General features: G+C 39.2%; 1 protein-coding gene across 1 annotated transcript in view; it reads left to right on the top strand.

The window, feature by feature from the left end:
• COL4A6 (collagen type IV alpha 6 chain) overlaps positions 1-25,912 on the top strand; it is a 111,590-nt gene that overhangs the window by 20,894 nt on the left and 64,784 nt on the right. The window contains exon 3 of the mRNA XM_057365681.1: positions 17,261-17,344. Within this exon, the coding sequence (XP_057221664.1) occupies positions 17,261-17,344 (84 nt within the window). The remainder of the gene's footprint in view (positions 1-17,260; positions 17,345-25,912) is intronic.

Below are 25,912 nucleotides of genomic sequence, written 5' to 3'. Positions count from 1 at the left end.
AAGAGTAAAACTTCACTCAATTTATTTTTGAAGTGTCAGTTGAACCTGGCAATCAGCCAGTTTTCAATGCATCTCATTGTCCACTTTGTCTAACCTGTGCTTCATCAGTTTCTCTCTGAGGATCTTGAGGCACTCTGAGCACCTCACTGAAGTCAAGGTAACTCCTCTCCCTCATCCATCAAGCCTGACATCTGATCCTAAAAGGCCATTAGGATATGTAGGCATCATTTTCCCTTTACAAATCAGTACTGTTTCTGATTATGTTTTTGTCCTTCATGTGTTTGGAATTGGTTTTCAGAAGAATTTGCTCTACTGACTTCACAGGGACTGAGATGAGGCTGAGTGTCTTGTAGTTCCTCAGATCTTCCTTCACGCCTTTCTTGAAGATAGGAGTGACATTTGCTTTCTTCCAGACCTTGAGAATGTCTGGTCACCATGACTTTTCAGAGATAATAAAGAGTAACCATGCAACGACAGCTGGCTCTCTCAGTAATTATGGGCACATTTTCAGGTTTTATGGACTTGTGTTTGCCCAGTTTGTCCCATATCCAGCAGATACTTACAGACTGCAACCAGAATCTAAAACATCCMGGATCTACAAGCAGGTTGAGATTCAGTAGAGTGCTAGAACATTGGCTTTGCGAATGTGGTTGCGAAATGAACGCACATTACTATTGTAATTTGGTTTATAAAAGGACATAATGTGACCTTTAAACATCTGCTTATAAAGAGAGGGTGTTAAGCAGGACAATAGGCCAAAGCACTTTGTTCTTAAAATGACATTTTTGGAACTTCTATTACAAGGACTGGCTGTTCCTTGCTTTGTGAGARGCCTCTACAAAACCATACTGACATGTGAAATTCCTCTCCTGTACTGCTGTGTCTCTGGGCTGCTGTCCTGCCATATGGTCAGTCAGAAGGATTATTTGCTTATAGGTTTGACAATAACAGGAAAGCTATTCAAATGGTGAAAGTTTACTAGTGCTGTACAAATGTGTTTAGTCTTGGCTTCATTTCCAACAGCTGAGGCAAGGAAGTTTATCAATCTCAATATAATTATTTACTGTCTTATAATGGTGACTCTGATGGCCTAGTAGCCAATTCATTGCTGGGAAATATGCTCCTCTACCATATGTAGTTTTTATATTGAAATTCTGTGCAGGAAAGAGGAGCATAAAAAGTGGTTCCAGTCCTGAGACAGCATCAGCAGTCCCTCCATGCCACAGTTCAGTGTTGTGAGACCACTAGACTGGAGTGTGTGTGCGCAGCAGCTGCTGCCCTGCAGCTCCTTCCTTACCCTGTTTGTCCAGTCATTTTGTGTGTCAGATACACCCACTGTGCCTTCCCCACATGGCTTTTGGTATGGATTGAAACAAAATGTGATCTGTCACAGTTTGGGAAGAAAGTAACCCTGAACAGGGTCTAAACCCCCTGATATTGAGAGCTGTAGGACATTCCTGTGTTGGGCAGGAGATGACTATGAGGAAATTCCAAATGTTAGGAGCAGCAGTGTAACAAGTGCAAGAGATGGAAAATTATTTTTGTTCTGTGATCACTAAAAAGGAGGCATGGAGCTGAGTATGTAAACTGCTTCTTTCCTGTAGTAGACAATATTTGTGGAGTTCTGTCTTTAAAATCCATAGATCCTCTCTTGGTGCTGGTAAACTTGAAGGTACCCTCAAAATGACATTCAAATAGTGTTCATGGCTGCTCCCTATACATAGCTTTAAAATGTGGGCTGTGKGGAAAATGTTTTGGTAGTTTTATATATGTAGTTTTACATATGTATAAAAAATACAATTTCTGGTGCATGCACAAGGTACTTGGTCTAAATATCAGCTTAGGGTTGGGCACATGGTACAATATACTCCCTTTAGACACAGCCTATACTCACTCGCCAGATGAGATGCCATTTGAATTTGCCTGAGAAGGACATTTTGGTAACAAGCTCAATCTYGTCTCTGTTGGAGTCTGTCAGAAGTTTCCATGACCTCTCTGAATGCAGGATTCACCGGTACTTGCAAATCTTTAGTGAGGTCAGATTCTTTGCCCCTCATATCAATGCACCCAGCAAAGAAAAAGACTAATCCCATGAGGAGCTGAGCCCATCAAAGTGAGAGTAGTAAATACAAYTGAATACTTAAGTTCAAACCTTGTATCCCCTGTCTTCTGTGAAGCACAGTCTTACGTTGCACTTAATCCGATCTAAGCGTGGGCTATGCTATGTCCTGATTGTGGTTTCCTGCCTCCCTTGTGCTGGATCCATTGATTAGTGGGTGAGTTGGATCAGTTTATTGTTCTGACAGAACTCTGCTGTTCTTCTGAGCCTCTGTTACCGCARACTCACATATTTGCTGGCTCTTAAGAGGTGGGAAGATGATACCAACTTTCAGTGACTTCATGTCATGAGAAACACATGATGATTTTAACAGGGACAGTTTGAATAATTTTCTTAAAGCAAATGAGTAAGATGCAGAAACTTTAACTTCAGAGTGCTGTACAAATTAGGAGGGCCTCTCAAACAAACATGCTTTTTCTGTCAAGTGCTACTGAAACCAGATAATGCTGTATGTGTTCGTCTCATAGGTGATAAGGTGGCAAAATTATCCAGGAGGGGTCTGCTGGAGATTGTTGCTAGCAGGATGCTTTCAGGGRCTGAAGGACTGCACAGCTCTTTCTCACTGTTGCTTCATATCCACCTCTGGAGCATAATGCAGTGACTGTAGATGTCCTCAGACCTCAGGCCCGGAGAACTGAATTTTTGTCTTGTGTGAGGTTTTTAAGCAAAAGGAAATTGTAGAAATATTTTTGAATAACTTTCGTAATTATTTGTTACGAAAATTTCTCTGTTTCATTGTGATGTGGGCTTAGATGATCAGTCCTTTTGAAGAAAATGATCTACTCTCTTTTACATATTCCAGGTCACCAGCATGAACTTGAATAGAGGCCAGTAGTCCTGATAGTTACCTAAAATTGTCCTGTGCATATGTTAGTCTGCCCTGCTGAAATAGTCTGACAACTGCACAGAATGGCTCTGCCCTGTAATCTGTTTCTGCATGTGTTAACAATGCCATGCAGAGTGCTGTAATGATGCCTGTAGTACAAAGCATTCCCACTCTTATGTACTGATCTTCCTCACCAAAATGGCTTTTGTTTGGTTTGTAGGCCTGTAATTATAATGCTGTTTAAATTTTTCTCACTAGATTATAGATTTTAATTTCTTCCTGCTTTGTTTTTCTATGCAAAGAACAATCATAGCAAGAGTGAAAAACAAGGCTTTCAGGACAGAAAATTTGGTTTTCTGAAATTGGTTTGGACATCTTCAAGAATTTGAACCAGAATTTGTGGGTTGTTGTGGGGATTTTAATTATTACCACTATGGTAGAGATTATTTTCTAGAGCTTTTGTGGGTTTCTGGGATGCTTGTGTACTACAAGCCTCAGGAAGGTCTCTGCCTTGTGTGTGTTTACTGTCTCCTGAGCCATTTATAGCTGAAGTAACAAAGCAGCTAGGGAAGAAAGGAGGCTGGGGAGTTTAACTGAAGTGTGTTCACTGGCAGAACACACCTGGTCTGCTCAACATGTGGGTGAGGTAKCTGTGGTCTGTAATTATAACCTGCAGGTAATGGCCACATCCATCTGTAAGTACATGGCTGCTGTAATCTGGCAGCTCTGGGAGTCACATCAGTTGAGAGCTGATGAGTGAAATCATCTTGTAAAAAGTAAATTATTTAATCTGAAGTTACCTAAATAACTCTGGCAAGGAGAATCAGTCTTACTGGACAGTTCAAAGTATAAATTCTTTCCACTTCTGCATTTTAGAAGTTCCAGGGAATAAGAAACACTGAAATGAAAGTTATCTCTGGTCCAAATCTAAACTCTGTGTTGCTCCCTMGTTTAACCCTTCAAAGGGCCATGCAATGGGAGTCTTGAAATATTCTCCCAAATTGCAATGCATGTAAATATTACTAAGCCTGTTCTGATGCTAGGGCAGAGGTGGCTTTGGGAAATTCAGTGCAGATCTGTAAGTTTTCTGTCAGTTCAGATAGATATGTTTTCTTTTTTCATGCTAAGTTTGCTGATTTTTCACTCAAATTCTCTCCAAATTTTCTTCTTTAGGATATAATATTATCCTAGAGATCATCCTTTTTTCCTGATAGTTGTAGGATCAGAATTCTTCAGTGTGTCATGTTGCAATTGTGAATCCCTGAACAAAGTGACAGGGCTGCAAGGAGGCTGGCTTTTATTGTATTCTGCACTGCTGCTTTTTGGTGCAGGATTGGTCAAGGGGAATTCAACAGTCTTGATAATAGGCTCCAAAATCAAATGAACTTGTGCAAGGCAAATTTACAGCCTGCCTTTTCTCCTTAAGAAAAATCTCACTGGCAAACAATCTGAAAGAACCCAACATCTCAATAAGACACRGTCCCTCCCCTCTGCTCCCTGTCCTGAAAGGGCCCATTGTTTCCAGGTTTCAAGGTGGGCTCATTGACTTTCATGTTACCATGGAACCAGCGAGTCTTTCTTCCTGAGTGATATTTGCTGGTAATCTCAGCAGCTTTTTCAGCAAATTAACACAGGTGATTTGTGAGTGGACTTGGTTGGACTGAAGGCCAGCAAAGGACCTGTTTGATTAATCAGATGAAGAAATAAAAAGTGCAAAAATAAAGTTCTGGGGTAAACCTTGCTTAAAAGAGGAAGGGCAGCTAAGTAGAAATGCTGTCAACTCCCAGTTTCTATGATAAGTAACACAGGAAGGCTGATGTAGGATTTACATGCTGGAAAGCTTAAATACAAGCAAATCAAGTAAAGGTGTGTTAAAACTTAAAATATAAAAGCAGTACCTAGTATGGAGTTACTTAGATGAAAAAGGAAGAGGTACTTTTCATGGTAATTCATGGTCCATACAGTTAAAAACAAGATGATTCTAACTTGTAAAGCCTATGCATACATTTACTATTTTTTTCTCAATACGTATCAGCCTGCTGTCTAAAAATACAGCTGCATTTAAAATTTTAGATGGAATTTTTTTTTTTTCTCAAAAATTTTGATTCAGTGAATTTGAGGAATTTGATGCAATGGACAAATTTTTGTTGACCTTCTGTACAGGAAATTATAAACCTTTTCATAAAATTAAGCCACTTTGCATCTAGTCCTATTGTGGAAACTTTATGTTTGGATAGTCAAAGGAAGATTGGATGATTTCCTAAAAGATACATTGTAATTGAAACACGAGTTAAATTATGAGATGATACAAGATGATTACACAAAATCACAGAATGGCTGGGTTTGGAAGGGACCCTCCAGAGTTCCCCTAATCCAGCCCTGCTGCTGCAGGAGGATCACCCAGAGCAGGCTGCACAGAATTCCATTGTCCAGGAGGGGTTTGGACATTTCCAGAGAAGGAGACCCCACAACCTCTCTGAGCAGCCCGTTCCAGTGCTCGCTCACCCTCACACTGACGAAGTTTTTCCTCCTATTCAGGTGGTGGAGTTTTGTGTTTCAGTGTGTGCCCATTGTCTCTTGTCCTGTGCTGGGTCTGGTCCCATCCTCTTGACACCCACATTTAACAGATTTGTGTGCCCTCTGGCATCTCATTTCCAGCCTGAACAGCCCCAGCTCCCCCTCCCGAGAGATGCTCCAGTCCCTTATCATCTTCATAGCCCTCCACTGGACCTTCYCCAGTAGTTCCTTGTCTTTCTTGATCTGTGGAGCCCAGAATTGGATGTAGCACTCCAGATGTGGCTTCAGCCATACAGAGTAGATCATAGAGACAGTACCTGCATATATGTACCTGACTTGAGCTGGGAGGCTCGTTCTGGCTGAGGCCAGGCTGGTCTGGTCTGGCCAGCTTTGAGCCAGGGCTCAAAAGTACTTTGCTTGGGTTGGGGCTGACCCAAGCTCCCAATCTCTCGTGAGATCCCACTCATGAGTCATTGTTCCACATTCCCTGTCATCTGGGAAGGGTTTGAAGACAGGGTACCAGCACAAACCCATTAAATCATCCTGCTGGGCAAAGAAGTATAGCACCAATGCAAATGAATCTGCTCAAGTCTGACAGGGCTGCCCAGTTCCAGTTCAGTGCTGGGAATGTCAGGCTTGGCCTCTCAGGATGGGTGATACAGGTCCTGACKGTGTCAGATATATCTTCTGTTGGTTCTGAGATAGTCCTTGATTTGCTGATCGTGCTGTCGTCTCACCGAATCTCAGGGTGCTCAGCACTTTGCAGGGCAAGTCCCTGTGGGCCCAGTGCCAATAAGAACAGTTCCTTTCTCTCTGCCTGGCATTTCCCTGTGAGTGATAGCAGTTGGAAATATCAGAGTCTGTTATTTTAAGAACATCTGTTGTTTCATGTCACAAACCTTGGTATTTTTCAACAGGGGCCAGTGTAAAAGTTAGCATCTAGTTTACCAATTAAGGAAAAAATGGAGTAGTCTTTTCTTAATACAGTRCAGCTTGAACTAAATCGCATGCAAGTTGAAGTACAATAAAACAGGCTGTAGAAAAGCACATAGGAGAAATTAGTATCTAATATAGGGAAGAATTATTTGTTCTTCCATTAGAATTTTAACTTATATTTGTCATCTGCTTGGGCCGAAAAAAAAAAAAAAAGCTGCTTAAGTTGGCAAAGCCCTTGAAAAAGGTTGTTTGAAATAGCGTGGGTGTTTTTTTCTCAGGAGGGACAGCTGTGCTTAGCTAGCATGTTGCTCAATGAGACCATAAATTTTAGGGCTAATCTTCATTTCATGAATTGTTGGGTTTGCTGTTCTGAGTGATAATGTTCAAGGTTGGATATAAAATTACTAAGAATCTTCTAGTAATGTGTTTTCTACATTGCCTGTACAGCAATCTTTAATCTCCCTGGGAGGTGCTGTATGTGTAGTGTAGGTCATCCCYTATCACACTGTGCCTGACAGCTAAGACATAAATGAACTCAAAGAACAGTTTAAGACATTTTGAAAGCTTAAGATGAATTTTTGGTGATATGGTTTCCACTGTGACAATGTCCATTCTGAGCAGAAACTGATTTTTAATATTTCTGTTGTTTGTTTTTTTTCATAAAACTTACTTTGAATATGGTGCCAGCTGAATCTTAGTGAAAAGCCTTACCCTTTGAATCCTCCATGTCTGAGCTAGCTGCACCACAGTGCAGTCAGTCCTGAGGGACTTCTTGAGAGGGTTTATACAAACAAGTCATAAGATACTGGCTTCAATGAAATTTTGTAATTTTTKTCTCCACTATTGGTTTTCTCTGTTTGGGTGGCATCTGCCCATTATCTGTAGCGGGTTTCCGAAGGACAGAGCTAGGTAAAGCCTTGAGCAGAATGAATGTGCTCTTCCAGGGCATTATTTTAGAGACTAACTTCTGTAAACATACTTGATTGGACTTCCAGAATTAAATAACCATTTAGCCTTGTCCATTTCTTTGTTATTTGGTTGAGACTTCATTTTATCTGCTTTTACTTCCTGAGTCACTTCTTGTCATCTCCCAAATGAGAAGTCCAGGCAGTATGGCTTTAGTTAAGACAGYGTCATATCCGGTAGGTGAATGGGGATTAGAGGGTTAAAAATTTTAACAGGTCACCATTTCAAACAGTTGCTTGCAAGSGCACACACACCTATTGATAAAGATCTATGCCTTTGGCATAAGAATTCTGAAGATTATATTAAGTAGGCATTTCTGTTCTAAATTGCATCAGACTCCACAATCTACTTCTGTAGATTGCTTTAGTCTTTCTGATGACAGATTTTCCTTTGCATGGTTTAATAAAGACTGAAAAAAATATTTCTTCAAATTTCATGTCAGGTTCTGTGACAAACCAAACATCTGAAAGTTGATGTTCCATTTGCTCACTTGTGGCATGCTTGTGCCTTTTCTCATCTGTAAGACAATCTGAAAGCAAAAGCCTTGTTTTCTGTCCCTCCCACATATAAAATAATATGCGAAAGAAAAAAACTAAAAGAAATGTTAGTTATATAGAGGAAGAAAAGTAAATTTAAAGATTAAATTAAGGCTTGCACTATTTTCAGCTTGAGGAGTTGTGATAATGTCTCCAACGATATTTTAATTTTTTTTAGCTGTTGCTAAGAATAGTTTCCTTTTGTCTCAGTTTTTCCTTCCCTTATGCAGTACTAGCTAACCATGACATTTGTTCTGAGTTTTCTAATATATCATTCTAAAGTTCATACTCTGCTTAGTAGCCTAGAAACACACTAAAAAATAGGATATTTGTAAAKAAAATTACACATTTATTCTGCCAGTTCTATGTTTTGTCCTTTTTTGGTTTCCTGGGAGAAAAGTTTGTGGCACACTTTTATCTCAGTTTTAATCTGTACCTATTCCTCAGCAAACATACTCTTACCCTGTCAAAATACTGCATCAAGCTATACCTCCCTTGATCTGTTTAATCAAGATAAATGGTATAAAGGCTTTTTGTCTTTTCCCATTCCAGACAGGTAAGATTAYCCATAATGGAGATTGTACATTTTGTCTTGGCAGAAGTTTGCAACATCCACAGTTGATGAATAGACATCCGCTCTGTTCAGAAGTGTTACTTGAAATTAAATAGGCCTAACAGTAAATTAAATACATGGCTACACAATGGAACTACTTACATTTCCTTTGACATTTCATAGTTGTTTACCWCAGTTTATATGTTCTCACTTCTCCTTTATCAGTGTCACTAGGAAGAGAAGCATCACGATAGCCAGGGTCTTCTCCAATGTGTGGAACACAGCCTTTTTTGGTTTCTCGAGTTGCTCTTTAATTGACTTCTGGCTTAACCGTGCGGTGATGTACTCAGTGTACTCTAGGCAGACTGCAGGGGAATCCTTAAGCAAACCAGTTGTGCCCTGCAGGGAAGGGCTTGACTGGCTGAATTGCTACAAAGGGCTGTTTTACCATGAAAGGACAGGTTGCTTAAAAACCTCAGTGAAATGAGAAGGGCAACCCAGAAAATCAGTCTGAACTAACAGTTATAATAGTAAATACAACATCCTGTTGTGTACATTACGTGCTATATCTAAGTACGATGGCAGTGTGATTATTCTGTGGCAATAAAATTGCAGGTTAATTTTACATCTTGGTTTTATCAGATGAACCAGAACCCTGAGAGTCCTGATTGATCATCTTAAATTGTGGACTGTGGTATTATGTTTGTTATGCAGATCGTGAAAGGTGTGCCCAGAACTCTTTTTCCAGCTTCAAAAACATCCATTTTATTTTATGCTGAAAAGACTGATTTTTCAGGTTTTCTTTTTTCCTAGTCTTTATTCCCTATGGAATGAAAAAAAATGTATGAAATGTAGTATTTCCAGTAGATAAAATTTTTGCCCTCCCTATCTCCTCCCAGAGATGGTTTGTTTGAAAAATRCTTTGTAGGACCACCACTGTGTTTGTGGAGGACTTTGAGATAAATGTGTTTATAGATAAGCTTATTTAGAAACATATGGTTATTTTCATCAGTATGATAGGAGAACTCATCAAARTCACATCACGTCTACAACTATGGTTAGAAAAGGGAATTATTTTAGTAAATCCATGGTTAGTTATGTAAGCCCACTTGCATGGTGATATAATATCTCAAATGTGTACTGTTGGGTTTTCAACATAATTTATTTTTATGATTTTCCACCTGTTACTTATTCTTTGTAATTCTGATATTTTTATAATGTTGGAAAATTCTTAATTGCCAACTGATTTATCCTCTGTTAGGGACTAAATGGGAAGCCTTTGGACTTCAAAGGGCATTTAGACTGCATTTACTGCTTGGATGGGCCCTTTATGCAACTTTTCTTTTGCAGAGTTGTAGGGCTGCAGACGAACAACATGTCTGAATTTTACTCTTATTACTTTTAATTTGTTTGCTTTGTTGAAGGTGCATGCAGATGTATATACAAATGTAAGGATGTACTATAGACATAATTAATTATTTTTCATTTTAACATAAAGAAACTGATTTATCACTGACATTTAAGCTAGCACGGGATGTCTGTAAATGGTGCTGATGTCCTGGTGATATTCTACATTTCTCATAAAGGATAAATRACCAATCAAGAGTGAAAAGTAGTTAACAGCCAAGAGTAGACAGTTGTGTGCTCCTGGGACATGTTGTGACTTGATAAGTCCCACTCCCTGAAGATAGAAATAGTACACTAGAAATAGCATAGAGGATAGAGGAACAGCTCCAAAGATGTTTACTTAAAAAAACCCTCACASTTTTTCTTAATTACGTTTATTACTATGGTGCCCAAGCATTAGTTAGCAACAAGGACCCATTGTGCAGGGTCCAAATCAAACATAGTAGCAGACATCTTCTTCCCCTAAAGGAGAGCAATTTCTTCGTGATTCTACTCTTTGAAGTATTTTGTGGGTGGAGCACAAAGTGCCTCCCTGGTTTCTTTTGTGATTTAATTAACCAAGAACACGCTATGTGCGTGGTACTTTCCAGACTTGATGCAGTAAATCTTTACTAGAGGACTTAAAACACAGTGGGATGTCTCACTGTGCTATTTGCAGTGGCTTTACTCTGTTCTTGCTTCACTCAATCACAAAACTTCCAGGGAAATTAATGAGGCTATATCCATATACAAGCCAGCTCTTATTTTTCAGGATCACAAAGTGCAAGGGAATAGAACATCTACAGAGATAGGAGTTAAAGAGYTAATCATGTTGGTAATGTAACAGGTAATCTTCTGACAGCTCCAGGAGATGACTGCTTAAGTTTTTATTTAGATAGTCTATAATTATGTAGACTTTAAGCTGTTGGGGCATTTTGTCCCTTCTGTAACTTGTGGCGTWGCTCTCCTATTTAAGAATAGGATGAAATCTTTAGTGAGAGCAAATGAGTTGTTTATCTGTCCCACCCCAAAAGTAAGGAGGGATCTTGATGTAGTGAAGTGGAAAAGCTGGCTCGACTTTATACCTTTGTGCCATAATACTTTGCTAACTTTTGCTGCTCATGAGAGTGGTTCTTGGTAGATTCCACCCTGTCTGCAGCTGACGTGTGCCATCTATTTTGGAAAGTTAATCTGGGGTAAGTATATTAGTAATCTGAACAGACAAATACCATGGCTGTAACCATTAGTTTGGATACAGGCAGAGCTRATTGTTTATGTGTGAAATGGAGATGCCCAGCCCATCCGTGTATGATTTCTGTTATTAATGACAGGCTCCAGCAGCAATAATTTCTTGCTACAGGAGTTTTTTTTAAAGTTAACCCAGTGCTTAATTACCGATTTTCAYTTTCAAAACTGTAGTCCTCTGGTAATTAAGCATGGGACATAAGAGTTTCTTAATGAATGACTTGATAATGTGACCAGAAATTTGAATACAAGGCACTGTGTGAGATTATTTAGTACAGGTTTGCAATCCCTACTGCAGTTAGGAGGAATGCTTGCATTCCCTCCCCAAAATATGGACTTTGTAGAATAAGAATTATTTGTCAGAATAATGTGGTTGGTGACTCAGTCCTAGACATTTTTATCATGTACCATGTCATGGGAAGGAGATGCAGGAGCTTTGCTATCTATTCATTCTGGAAATATTAGGGGCATAAAAACGGCTATGGTTCATCAGGATTATTTATGTCACTYTGCTGTAGAGAAAAGTTGCTGTGTGATTTTTTTCAGTGTCTGTGGAAGTGTGCATACCTGGACATTCAGTGCTGAGGGCAACCTTTTCCTGATCCTGACAAGGAAGGAATCTGGAATATTCCAAACAGTTTATTTTGTCCTATGGGCTAATCAAAAGRCATGTGTGCCACATTCCAGCTAAAAACTACATGGCATATTTATTTAAAATRAAAGTGTCAGGAAAAAAAGGGAGTTTCACACACTTCCCTCATGCATTTTGGAATAACTTCACTCCTGTTCTCCTGTTATGCTTATGGAAGTATTTTCATCTTTCGCAAGGGGATTACTCCTGAAGAAGGAAGGAACAGTGCAATTTGTTTTTTCTTTCCATGTCATGTTCAGAGTCATCTGTGACAGGGAAGGGCAGTCTGCCGTACTGCTTTGGCCTTTTTGGGAGCTGAGGCAAATCCAGGAGGAGGTAATGGATACCCTTATTTCTTTGTAGGATTGCCTTGGGCTCAGGGAGGTGTCCTGTGGGTGTTTCTGAGGCCTTCTCTGAACAAAGCCAGCATGTGCCCAAGTKGATTTCTGTTTAGCAGGGCATTCAGCTGTGTTCTTTGGTCTCAATGRAGTAATCAGAATTAAGCATGGAATTGTAGAATTGATTCTTTTCATGTTTTTTTTTTTCACTAAAGGTATGTTTAACAGTCTACAGCTGTCTACTGCTTTGCTTTTGGGAAGGTCCTGTTTTCATTAGGGAAATTAAGCAGTAGTTAATAAAGAGATTAATAATATTGCAGATATGTATGCTATATGGGCACAAAAAATCCAGATCTGGGGGATTTGTTGTTTTTTTTTTTTTTTTGCCACAAGTTGATTTACTTTGTTTCGGAAATAAGTTAATGGAAGAAACTGGCATGAAAATAGTTGAAACCAGCAGTGTTCCTTTGAACAGGATTGGTGATGGCTTCAGTGACCTTGGTGGTTACACAAGTTGTACTTGTTTGACARTACCTTGAAGGAGGCAAACAGAATGGCAAAGGACTAGATCCAAGTGACAGAGGGTTGACTGGCTGTCACTCCCAGTTTGCAGTTTCCATCTGTGTTTAATGCTGAGTCAGCTGAGCCTGCAGACCAAATWGTCTGTGTGAAGAAATGGCTCAAGAGCCACTTGGCTGAGAGGCTCTGTTCACATCCCTCACTGTGCAGTTCCTTGAGCTCATCCTGCTCATCACTGTCTCCCCAGCTGATGGATCAAGCATCCTTCTCCCACACATAAGGCTGCGTTGACCCCTAGTGTGACTCCAACGGAGAAAGCTGTAACAGCAGAGATTTTTTTTTTCTCCTGACTCAAATCCAAAAGATACAGAGAGAGTTTAGTAGATAGCTTTGATGTGGGTGATGTGATCAGATGCAGCCAATTCCTCCACTTCTTAATCCACCAGCATTTTGCCACAAGTATCACTATAATTGTGGCCACATTCTACCAGTATTTCCCTTGGGTTTTACTGTTTAGTTGTCAGCTCTGGAGCTTTCACTTCAGAAAAGGTTTTTTTTTAACAGATGGTTTTGGGGAATGATACATCTGAAAATAAAATGCAAATAATAAATTGCTGCCATATTTTCTAAGTATGTGGTCTGTGTTGTATACAGATTTGTAGGATGAATCACAGTGAGCACATGCCATTTTACCTTCTGATCTGTGCTTTGATGATAAGTCCTATGGGCATTCCTTTAACTTTGGGTGAAGGTTTTCTTTCTCTAGTACTTTCGTTAGAGCTGTTTGCACAATGAAGGAGCTGAGTCATGTTCAGGGCTGATGCCCTGAAGATGGAGCTGTTCAGAGCCAGATTCAAATCTTTACCATGGAGTAACCAGTATGTGACATTCCTGCTCCTGTAGTGTTTGGAGGCYAGTCATTTCCATGGGACTATAAGAAGAATAAGGTGCTATTCAGGTTAGACTTCAGTTGATCCTTTGATACAGAGCAGAAATTTTGGTGCCCTGTTAAGGGCCCCAGCTCGTGCATGTGAGCAGTGCTTTCTGGAGGTATCCCACTGAAGTCCTTTGTTAAATGCTTTACTCCTGGCTGTGCCTGCAGGTACAATTTTCAGATTTGCTGGCAAGTCTTTCCAGGTACATTTATTCTTTTTCTTTTTGTGTTGCTCTAGAGAAGGTGGAATGAATATTCTGGGACACTTCTTAGGGCATCACAGCTGTTAGGTCTCTTTACTCTCTTTGGCTCCAGTCCAGAACAAGCTGAACTCAATGGAAAGATTCGAATGCCACTGCTTTTTCATGAATCAACTGTGCATAAATACTTGCTAGAGATACGCCAGAAACAGGAGAGGAAAATTGTCCTTACAATGACTCTTGGTTCTAGATGTCTTTTAATAAGAGTTTCTCACTCATGCCAATACTTCTTAAATAAAGTGRCTTTTTCCTACATTGGAATCATGGTAGTGATTCTTACGTAAGCCTGAAATAATTCACTTAAAATCAGTATGTATGTTACTCAGTTTGTATTACGGCTATTTACATCTCAGAGTATGTATTTTTGTGACAGTGATGCTATTTTGTATTTGGTTTTTGTTTTCAAGATCTTGGTCTGCTTCCATACTATGCAATGAAAATGGTTTAACTAATTTCTGTTAGAACAGTGGCACTTACCACCATAACTAATAACCTTATTTTTTAAAACTCAAGTTTATCAAAAGGATATTCACCAATCTGAAATGTAGAGCAGTAGGAAATAGTCTCTTCCCTGAATACATGCACAGAACAAGTATGACAGGCTCATGCTTACATGGTCAGGTTACAACCTGTAAATGTTTGAATGACCTTGCATTCATATATTTGAATGGAAAAATGTATTAAACCTTTGCAGAAGAGAACACTGTTGTCTGGAATCTTATGTRCAGCCTTTAAAGTTTTATTCACAAATATTATGCACATGGCTGTTTGCTATTTAAATAGTCATGAGTGTCTGATGTCAGTTACTTCCCCTAAATAAAATACTCAGGACACGGACACCTGGTTTGGAGCCAACTGGCTTTGCTTTGCTTCCTTTCCAAATGCCTTCATTCACAAGTGAGCAAAATGACTCCTCATGCTGTGAAAAAGGAACCTAGAAGTACACAGTGAACACAATTTCACACAAAATAGAGACATACTTTTAGTTTTTACAAAGCTCAGTRAGAGTTTCATCCAGCTTCCAATAAATTAAAGATAAATATTTCTTTTGACTGTAGTGGGATTGTGACTGGAGCTGTGTTTGCTATTCTGCATCACTGATGGGAACAGTAGGAACCAGGGGGATGGCAAGAATTGTGGATTTCTGTCCWGTCCTCTGCCACTGGGAAGGACCTGGCTGCCCTCAGAGGCAGGGGATTAGCGCTCCGAGATAGCCACTGTTACAAGGCAGTGACCTTGGAGGAATCCAGGGTTGTGGTGAAAGGAAGCTGCTTTGCCATTGCTCGTGGGAGGCAGCAGAATGGACAGAGCCATGGGCCCCAAGGGCTTGTGCAAATAACTGCTGGAACAAGGAATCATCTGGAGAAGAAGTTCAYTGGAAGTTGAAATCTTTGAAGAATTTAAGGTTGAGTAAGCGTCTGGGAGAGCATAATCTGACTACCTGGAGGCATAAAGCTATCTGTGAAGAGTTTAAACGTAAGGTTAAGTGTCAAGAATAGAGATACACATTGCCTAGTGATGGGTCCAAATTTCCACTGTGAAATGTGCGTATAATCATGGCAAAATTTGTGTCTCTGTGTCCTTCAGTCTCTGAACAAGTTCACAAAGAAATGACGTCTCAGCAGGGTGTCCATTAAAACTGGGACCAATTTTTATGTACTCAGCCCTTGCTATTGCTCATTGCTTACTCAAGTTCCTGCTGGTCATTCCTTGTCTGAGCAGAAATTTTGGAGATGYTCTTACTGTCTATTATATAACCTCTAGACAGAGTTTGACTGCTTCTCTTTGCTATTGGGTAGTTTATAGGCTGGTTGATTGTTTTTGTTTTGTTTGCTGTTTGGGTTTTTTTTTTTTTTTTTTTTTTTTTTTTTTTTTTTTTGTTTTTTTTGGGTTTTTTTACCTCTATTTCATTCTTTGTTTTATTTCCTGCTGCTGACAGAATTGTCCATGGTGCATTTCCTGTTGTGGTGCCTCTCTTGTGGTGTCTTTCTCTCTTCAGCTCAAGTTTCGTGTTGTATCCTACCATAGGATTTTAGTGAGTGGTCCAAAAGCCCCATATCTTATGGGGCCTCATCTAAACAAAGCTAGCTAAAAGTGTGCAAAGTGGTTTRTAGGGTTTTTTTTATACTTGATGCCTCTTAGAATTTCTTGAAGGTTGTTATGACTATTTTACAGCAAGAGATAAYACTCCTTTCTGGATTGGGAATCATGGGAGGTTGGATTTAAGGCTTTTTGATAATATCTGTTCATTCTAAAACCAAAGGTGCATAATTTAGCAAAATGGTATGAAAATCAGCATGTAGAGAGGGTGTTTGAATTTACCTTTAGCACTAAACTGATCAAGTGATGTCAGACTAGTTACTTTCTGTGAGAAAGCTGAGTCAAAGAAGTTCAAAAGTTGAGCAGCTTGCATGAATTGTCTTTCATTTTTCACGTTCCTCACTGTCAGGAAATTTAAAGGCTTTTAAAATATTTCCTGTGAATGCTTTTAGTAAGGAAATGTTCGGCTCCAGTCTGAACTTGTTTTGACACTTAGTTTGGTCACCTTGATATGAGGAGCTTCAATGTTTATTCCTTTCAGAGTTTCAAACCCTAGGGACTGTACCTGAGCATGCTGGACAGTGAAAGTTTCCTTAGAGAGTGTTCATAGCACATGACAAAATTACAGTGCTAAAGGGTACTTTTTTTCCAGGATTTACACTGTCGTCAGTAGCACTCCAGGGCTTTTGGCAGCCCAGTCCTTCAAATCTATTGAGTGTGGAACCAGGTCAAACTCTCTAAACCAAACTCATGTAGTTAACATTCGTGTACTCTGTTTATTAGCTGGCAATTAAATTTGTGATATAGGGACTTCAAATTGACATAAATATTGTAAYTATTCTTGAAATAACTAATGCATGTGTAGCAAATTTGGAACATATTTTCAGTTTAAATCCAAATTCATGGTGGTTTCCTATACACTTCCTTGCACATGTGCTCTTAGTTAAAAATGCCATTTTCTCCCATCCAGTAGCTTTTGTTCTGGTGGTTTAGGGATGTAGCTTCTTCTTCTTAGAAATGTGCAAATGTCCTAAAATTAGTCTTGATAGTTCCTATTGATTTTAAGGTATTTGTTTATACAGGATGGCTGAGGCACAARTTGCAGTTACCAATTATCATCCTATCTAATTGTGTACTGAGTACCTCAAAACATCATCTGTTTATATGGGTTTGGTAGCCCTAGAAATCACTCCTTGCAGAAGAGCACCAACTTGTGTTAGTTCACTTGTCYTCAAAAAATTTCTAACCCAACCTTTTCTGTTTATTTGGTGATTCTGAAAATGATCCAATTGAGGAGAAGCTAAAATGTAATTATATTTTGCCCAGTTACTGTCCAGGAAGTTAGACAACGAACATAATGTCAGTGAAAAGTGCTGAAACCAAGAGCTTTAATTAAAGAAGATCTTCAGCTAACAAATAGTTATAAAATTAAATTTTATTTCAATTTTTTYTAGGGTGGAAAGAAGTCCTACAGTGGGCCATGTGCGGGCCGCGATTGCAGCGCTGGATGCAAATGTTTTCCAGAGAAGGGTGCACGGGTAAGTTTGTTTACATTAATATAACTTATCCTTGCCTCTTATCAATCTTTTAGAAATAAATAAATAAATAAATAAATAGGCCCGAGGTTAATATGTGTGATTCTGAATCTAATGACCTCATGAAACAACAAATGATGAAGACCAGCTGCATTTCAAATGTCCCTGGCCAAGATTTCAAAAGCTGTTCTAAAGATTTACAAATGGCTTGCTTTGTAATGAGTCTTCAATGGATTCCTATTTCCTTATGTGATCTGAGCTMTAGTTCAAAAGAAGTCAGATGGTTTTTAAGTAGATTACAACAATTAAAATTAGGAAAATCAAAGTAGTGTGAGCTTCTAGTACAGATTTTGCCCAGGCCTTACTGTAATAGCTTCTGTTTATTTGCTGGAAGTGTTTTTGACTTGTGTATTTGGTTGTGGAGGAATAATAACTTGAAATAGATCTAAGCAATTCCCTTTGAGAAAGTTGTTTGTGTAGCTAAAGTCTCTCTCTCTGAAGCCTTTGTTTGAAAAAAATCAAATGTTTAAGCAAGATTTCTGTAAAAACCTTTAATTTCTTTTGATTGTATGAAAAGAGTATAACTTGTCTTAATGTAGCTGCTTATCTTCTGTCTTAGGGAAATGCAGTTACTGGCTTCACTCTGCCTTCAGCTGCAATGTTAATTTTTTTCCAGACACCTTCTACTTAAAGTTTTATCTTAAGCTCCAGAATATTTTAACATGTATGAAAATGGATCTTTAGAGATGAAAGGCGGAAAGAGCACATTGTAGGTACTTGAAGAATTGGAAAGCTTAAAGAGAGGGGAATTAATACTAGYTATCTTGTTTAATTAATCAGCTGTTCTTCCCAAAATCATATTGAAAACTTACCCTCTGAGTGAAAACAAAAGAAATTAAGTCCTATTTAAACACTAGCAATACTGATTTTTTGTCCTGTCTATTTTGGTGGCACAGTATGTGTATATCCAAGGCATCATTTTCTAGGACTGAACGTAGGAAAATGTTGCTATGCAAAAATGGTTGTCAGAATGGGCTTAAATGTTTTTCTAATAACAGAGTTGAGTGTGAATGCTTAATTGATAACTGTTGATACGTTTGCTCTGGAAATATAAAAATTACTTCGATTTCTCATGTGGCAGAGGGAAAACTTGTCTAAGATAAGCAGAAGAACTTTGCAAGGAAGTTCTCAATATACCCTAGAATATGAGCTAAAGTGAATTGTTCAATACCTTTTGTGATTAGATACAGTAAAGAACAGACCTAGTTTGGCTCTGGAACACAATATCCTGTAAATGCTTCGACCTTTAGACAGCAATGAGCATCATTCTTCTGTCTCTTTACATTCCCGGGGTCCAACTTGATTGTTTGAACTGGCCACAACGTTGTTGACCTTGCGGTTTGAGCTCTTGCCATSTCTTTTGTTAAGATGTCACAAAGATTTTAGGCTGTTTTCATTGCTGACCTGAGAACTCATTTGGCTTTTAGCTTGTTTCTTATGTGACCTGTATTGGTAGGGMATTTTCAGTCCTTCAAACACGTGTTCCATTTCTACTGAGACCTGTCCATGGAATAAACTGTCTGCTGCAAGTGGTAATCTTCCCTTTTTACAACACTACTTCCATCAAGTGTACTGAGCCTCCTGACACCTTCTTGGACATCTGCAGGCMGCTACTGGAGGCCTGCCATGCCAGAGGATAAGGAGGTGACTGGCTGAACTGGGAAAGCGGATGGTGTGATTATGTATCCTGCAGCACAGCTTGTTTCTTGCAGGACACTCTACAGCCTCAGGCTAATTCCTTGGCTTCCTGCCTGGCTTCTTCTCCACTGCTGCAAAGCCTTTAAGTTCAGAAAGGCAAATGGGAGACAGGATTTTGCCAATGCCCTGAATCCATTTTTTGTTTAAAAAAAAGGTTCAGCTGTCAATTTTGCACAATTAACCAGATCAGAATAAAGCTAAGCTTTCTTTTTGAAAGAAGGAAATAGCTAAAAAGCGCAAGAAAAATGACAATAAGCTGACAGTTTAATGAAACTAAYCTAGACAATGTCCTTAAATGTCCTTCATGAATGCACTTCTGATCAGACCAAGGTTTAAAAAAATTATTTAGGCAAAAAAMCATAAAACTGTCTAAGACTGCTTGATTGGTAAAAGATATTTCTAGAAAATAAGGGATGTAGATGTGTATAACCCACATGTGCCTACGTTCTTGGTTTTACTATAGACTGTTGGTGTATGTGCAGGATATATTTAAAAAACACCAAAAAAAMCCCAAAAAACCAACYAGCCAAAAGAAATCACCCCAAAACCCAACAAACCAGTATAATCTTCCTATCTGTAAGACTGACATTGTTAGAAGACTAGTCTCTATGAAGTGAGTCAGCAATTTGTAGAGTAATTGAGTTTTTTTTCTGAAGGGAGGGTGGTTCAGTATTTGTCCAGCAGCCCCTTAGGGAGTTCTCCTAGCAGAGTGGTAAGGCACATCTCCTAAAAGAGCAGAATTTCCTTTCTGTTGTCCAAATGCTTGCATTACATTTGAAAAGCTGTATTGCTACCTTGTACCCATTTTAGGCTGTGCATTGAGCCTTAATATGATCCAATTTTCTGTGAAGCCTGCAGGAGAAGAAATCTGTTATAGAAGCATTCTTCATCTTAGCCAGTGATTCAGAATTGCTTCTTTTAGCTAAAGATAAGTTAATGAAAAGCCTGTCTCTATGTAATTCAGTGGTCAGACTCCTGGGCCTTATTGCAGCCATTCTCCCCTSTTTATCAGTCTTCATCTTTTAAAGATTTGTGTCAATCCAGTGATTTTTGCAGAAATCCAGTTCTTTGTGGAGAAGTGTTACCTTCACTGAAGGACCTTGTCTGGAGGTTTTCTCAGAGGTAAAATTAAAAGGTTAAACTGAGCATGTAGCTCTTAYTGCTTAAGTGCACAAGAAGATATCTAATTAAATTTACACATCATATGATAGTTTAACTGTAAATGTAATAGCAAGTGAAGCCCCAGGAAACTGATGTTAAACCTAGGMGTTTTGGATATGGTTCTTCAATTCCCCTAAACTGCAGATAGAACTTGTACTGATTTTCATATGAAAGCTAATGTAATGCTGTGCATGGAAAATGCCAGGGAGCATCCCAGAGATTAGACAAGTCCCTGCCTAGCTGGAATCTCTAGGTCAGTGTGTGGGACTGGAACATCTCTGTGTCCCTGCTCCCATTTTTCAGGMCAGCTGTGATACCAATTTTCCAACTAGGACTTAAAGGGAATTGTGCTGTGATGGTACCCAAATGAATCCTGTAAACATGCTGGATTTGGGGGCAGGAGTCAGTCTGAATACAAACTTACACTTSCTGAACCCACTTTTGCAAACAAGACTTGCTTACAGTCATCTTCAGAAACAGCAACTGATGGGGAGAAAAAGTACATTTTGTTACATGATGAAACATAAGAGGAAARGTGAAAGAAAAGCAACCATATTAAATTATAAGTTAAGAGGTAAATGTAAATTTTGATACTAATCCCTGTCTGATGCAAGGCYGAGTTTCTAATGTGTTTAGGTCCAGTGCAGGTGAATGATCTACAGCTAGAACATTTTTGGGACTAYCAGAAGAAATCGTTGTGTTTAAAAGTGTTTTTCATTCCACTTGTTCACGTCCACAGTTTATGGGCAGGCATAATGCCCTTTGAAAGTTTCATGCTGTATTGATGGCTGTCTTGCTAAGAAATGTACTGCAGATAAGTCAGCAGGGAACAGAAGGCATTTTCAATTCTTGCAGAGTATCAAGAAGCACTAAATAGTTGGTAGCCTGCACCATTTCATTTTGCAGCTCATTTTGCATTTGTTTATGATAATGTTGGSTTTTTTGTTTTATATAATGTCACCAACTTTCAAACACTCACAAAGATAAACTAGCAGACACAGTCCTTGGTGCATGTGTAYCTTCTCCTGATGCCTGTTCACTTATCTTGGAATTTATAACAGTATTAGAGTTTGTTTTAAACTTTGCTCAGCATGTGCTGGAGCTAATCTTCAATTTTTTTTCATTCTTCCCTACCAAAAATAAATTAAGGAAAAACAATTTAAAAATTGTTTCCAAGGCTTTACAAATTACTCAGGAGAGGCTGTGTCCCAGGGAGCTTTTACAGGTTACGAGTGCTGTRAATCGGGTAAACTTGATGTTTTTCCCTGTTATATGTAATCATGTCAAATAGTGTATGTATTTTTATGTGTTCCTTAAAGCCCATTAAAATATCATTATGTGATTTATTAGAAAACTATTAATGGCATTATAGAACCTATTTTCTGTCTCTGAGAAAGTCTGCACAGAGACTGTTTCTAGCAACTGATGTGGTTGGAAGGGCGTGCATGTATAGAATGATGCAGCTGGTTTTGGGGACATGGTGGACCCTTTACACTGAATTGAGTCTGGCCCAATGAATTAAAGGACTGGAGTGCATCAGGTATGCCAGGGAACCCATCCCCTGATCTGGTCCCACTCAATCAAAATCCTTTTTGTCTGCTCCAAGACTGTATTGCAGGGTGAAGCAAAGCATYGTGAGTAGAAGGGATTGACTAAGATTGTGAGATTTGCTCCAGAATGTGGCTGCTATCTGAATGAAAGGTTAGTGTACCCAGAGACACATAAGATTCCCCACGGTTTTTCTGAAGTTAAAATGATGACAGTAAATGTAGTGTAAGTTATTTCTGGGCAATCAAAGAGTTTTTGATAAAATTGCTACAGATCAAACAAGCGAGAAAAGGTAGACAGATCCCCAACATCCACGCAGTGAACAGCATAACCTGAGGTCAGAACTTTGGATGATTAATCTAATTGTTATCTAGCATAAACTACTGTCGCATTGGCAAGAGATCTTAGATTAACTTTTGTCTGGAACTAATCCCCTCAACTTAATACTGGGTGTACAAAGTGTCTCTCTTGTGATAATTAGTTGAAGACTGGTTGACGTTTCTTTGCAATGAAATTATGATAATTATAAATGCTACTCTTAATAAGGTTTGCTGAATTCTGCTTTGGCTGGTTAATCACTCTGTTTGGAACAGTTAGGGATTTCCTGATGAAACACAATTTCTTTGGAAGTGTTGACTCAACAATATGAATTTTTCTTGCMGAAGTGCTTTACACTATTTGCTAGCGACAAAATTCTTTAGAGCTGTTGATTCAAACTTCTCTCTCTTTCTATGTGGCTTCCTGCTACTTGGCTTAACAAGCACTACAGAACAGGGTGCTACCATTTTGATACCCATGGCTTGCAGTTTGGGCAATTAAAATCAAACCAGACTGTGAGATAATGCCATTTCTTTCAAACTGGCAATGCTAAGATGTGAGCAGTGGTAAATGCASTAATCATTGATACATGTACAGGTAATACCAGGATCATTATCTAGTTATTTTTGTAAAGATGAAATATATGTAAATGACGCCTAATTCTTGTTCAAATTCCCTTCTGGTTAAACATATAAAATGCCATCGTTTGGTTTGGGAAGAGGATTATCTATAACATTGAAAAATGTTGACCATCTGTTCGCTGTCATTAAGAAGTTCTGGCAATATTTTGAAAGAAAATGAGGTAATAGTTAAGTCAAACAACTTATGTGCCAGCTGCTTTTTTTAACAACRGCCAAGGGTTTGGTTTTTTTAAGCAATAAAACAAACTTCGCCAAATGTAGCATTAAACAATTATTTTACATGTCCTCCTGACCCAACCTAAATACACTGAGCTTAGCTCTCTAATGAGAACCACACTATATACTAAAACAGCATAAATAAAACTGATCTCATTGCATTTGAAAGGGTTCCTTATGCAATGRGTATCAAGACCAAACCTGTTTATGTGTACAGTCTTACATCATCTCTTTCTGAGGACTTCTTGAGGGGAGAGGCCCCTGTCTTATCACAGAATTCAGTAATGGTGAGCAACTGTGTTGAAGTGGGGTAACCAAGGAGGCTCTGGTAGCAAACCCTGTTTCTGTGATTTGTTTCGCAGTTTGGTCTGTGAGGATGTGTGTACTAAGTGAGGCTTAATATATTCTAGGAAATGTACCCTGTTAAGAAAATTGCCACAGCTTTCAAAACTAACCAGGATCCATAGCATTTCTGGGTCACCAGGGTGGATGAGGTTACTCTGTGACCTGAAACTGTTTCTCAGTCTGCCTGCAAGGGCAGCAGATTTTGTAATTGCASTGTGGACCTTTGAAATCACCCAGAACATGGGCCCTCAAACTGTGCTGCACAGAGCGCTTCCAGATGGCTTGGAAAAGCCCAGCAAAGAAGTATCTGTCACTGTTCAAGTAACTGTGCTTCATGTGAGCTTTAACCCAGGATCCTAAAGTCTTTACACTGTTTTGGAAGCAAATGGAGCATTTAAAAAGCTCCTTGTTGCATCCCTACAATGTTGTGAGTTGTTTTAGTTTAAGAAGTTGTGTAGTCTCATTATACCAAGTGAAGGTTCTTTCTGTTTCTCCTTGCCTGAAAATGTTTCTAGTTTTCTCAAACTGAGCTTCTGAGAAGAGAGGTGTTACTGCTGTGGATTTAAGCTGAGAYGACTCCTGAAAGTCGTGTGCTCAGYTGGCACAGAGCTGGGTCKCTCTGCCTTGTGCTGTGCTGAGTCCTCCTCATCTGAAGATCCGCAGTKATTCTCTGTTCTGTTGCTGGCACTGTGAGCTGAGGGTGCAGGCACGTTGCCCTGGGAATAGGAACTGTATCATTTCTTGTTTATACAAGCTGCCATGGCTACCACTGGTAACCTGCACCAGGAACGTGCTGTTCCCTTGAAGGCAGAGCCATCACTCCCACTGATTTCATTTTAGGTGTGTGGGCAGATGGGAAGACAGAACCAGACTAGCCTCGTCTCTCCCTCTTTGGAGCCTTGCCACGACCGACCTTCTGTTCTAACTTTGTGGCACTTTCTCCAAGACCAAACGTGACAAGTTGTGCTGCAGATTTGATCCAKATGGACAAAAGAGAGTTCAGCAAGAGTTTCCTCGTACCGACCRTCTCAGCTTCCTAAGTATGGGAGAGTTAGAACATGCATCCAAGTTCTTTCTTCATAAAAAATTGTTCTTTCTGGCCTTAGAATGGAAGCTTTGATGAGTCTGTGATGTTTTATTTGCCACATAACTCCTTAGAATAGGACTAACATCAACCTTTCAGTTTCTCTTTTTTATTCATTTATTCACTGTAGGAGAAGAATTGTAAATATTCTTAAAATTGCTTTCTGTCAGCTGCTTCACCTTGAAGTCAGAAAGTAAACTAAGAATTCCTGCAGGAAGATAAACTCTCTAGTGTCCTGCCCAGGACAAGAAAAACSAATGTTGTCATGATTCTTTGAAACATATAATTGACTGGTTGCRCTTTTGCCTRACAAAAGCTGTAGAATTTTGTGCARTGATTCCTTCAGTKATGTCTCAGTTGAAGAGAGATTTTTTGATGGCCTCTTACATGTGAGGAATGGCAAAAGACTTTCCTCTCTGATAGACAAGACAGGGTAACTTAAATCCTGCCTTGGAATTACTCAATTGGCATTTTTTCAGCACATTCTGTATAACTTGTGTATAGTACTCACCACCTGGAGTATATCTTAGTAGCCTTTTTCTCCAGGTTAAATTCTCTTAAATACCCCATTTTTGTCATGCCTTTTTCCTCTCACCCCATTACAAAACTTGCCCATCTTCTAAATGTGATTATTTCAGAATATTCCTGGTACTAATTTTTTTTAAAGCTTCTTAAAATGAGAAGAGTTGCCCTTTTCAGAAACAAGTCTTTTTTAAAGAGTTTCMGCTGGCAGCAARTGAAAGGTGTGACAGAGATTTCCAKTGTGATCCCTTGGGTAAGTCACCCTCAGCAACAGAACCAATCTGTGAGCAAGGCCCAGTTTGAAGAGATTTGGCTGACAGTCAGGTTAGCCAATTCACGAGCCAGGAAAACAGCCGACAGCAGGGATTACTACAAAGCAAACTTAATTAGGCAACAGATAGGCAGGAAGTACGCCAGTCATGGAGCCTGCAGCCAGAGAGAGCACACAATGGAGATGGTTAACCAGGCAAAACTGTTTGCAGTGGTAGAAGAGGCTGGAGTGCCAATTAGTTGCAAGTAAAGCTGAATGCATAGGTCTCTCAGGCTAGCTGTAAATACCTGTTTACTGGGAAATACGTGCAATATTTTTGGTGTGAACTGTGGCTTTTCCTGATAGGAGATGGGAGATTTCAGGAGAGAGAACAGACTATACATTGCTCATCAATGGGGTGAAGCTATCAGCTTGTGAATGAGGARCATGTGTGTTTGCTGGTGTCTAGCAAAGTATCTGGGCTGTTTTTCTGAACATTTGATGGTGAAAAAAAAAAAGAAGGAATGAAAAGAAGTTTTTTACAAATAAGGAGCATCCAAATAGCAGAACACCGTGGGAATAAGAGAAGAATTAATAGCATGTGGGATACAGAGTGGTCTGGCTGAGATTCAGGATATAAATGTAGATTGTACCTGTAACCTTTCCCTTGACCTTATTCTGCAAAAARTAGGAGGAATACTCAGGTGTTTGCCAGTCTCCTCCATTTA

Source organism: Malurus melanocephalus, unplaced genomic scaffold (genome assembly GCF_030028575.1).
Source record: "Malurus melanocephalus ecotype Western Australia unplaced genomic scaffold, MMel_1.1 scaffold_56, whole genome shotgun sequence".
NCBI classification, from domain to species: Eukaryota; Metazoa; Chordata; class Aves; order Passeriformes; family Maluridae; genus Malurus; species Malurus melanocephalus.
The sequence above is the reverse complement of the archived record's forward strand: the minus strand, read 5'-3'. Positions and strand labels throughout refer to the sequence as shown.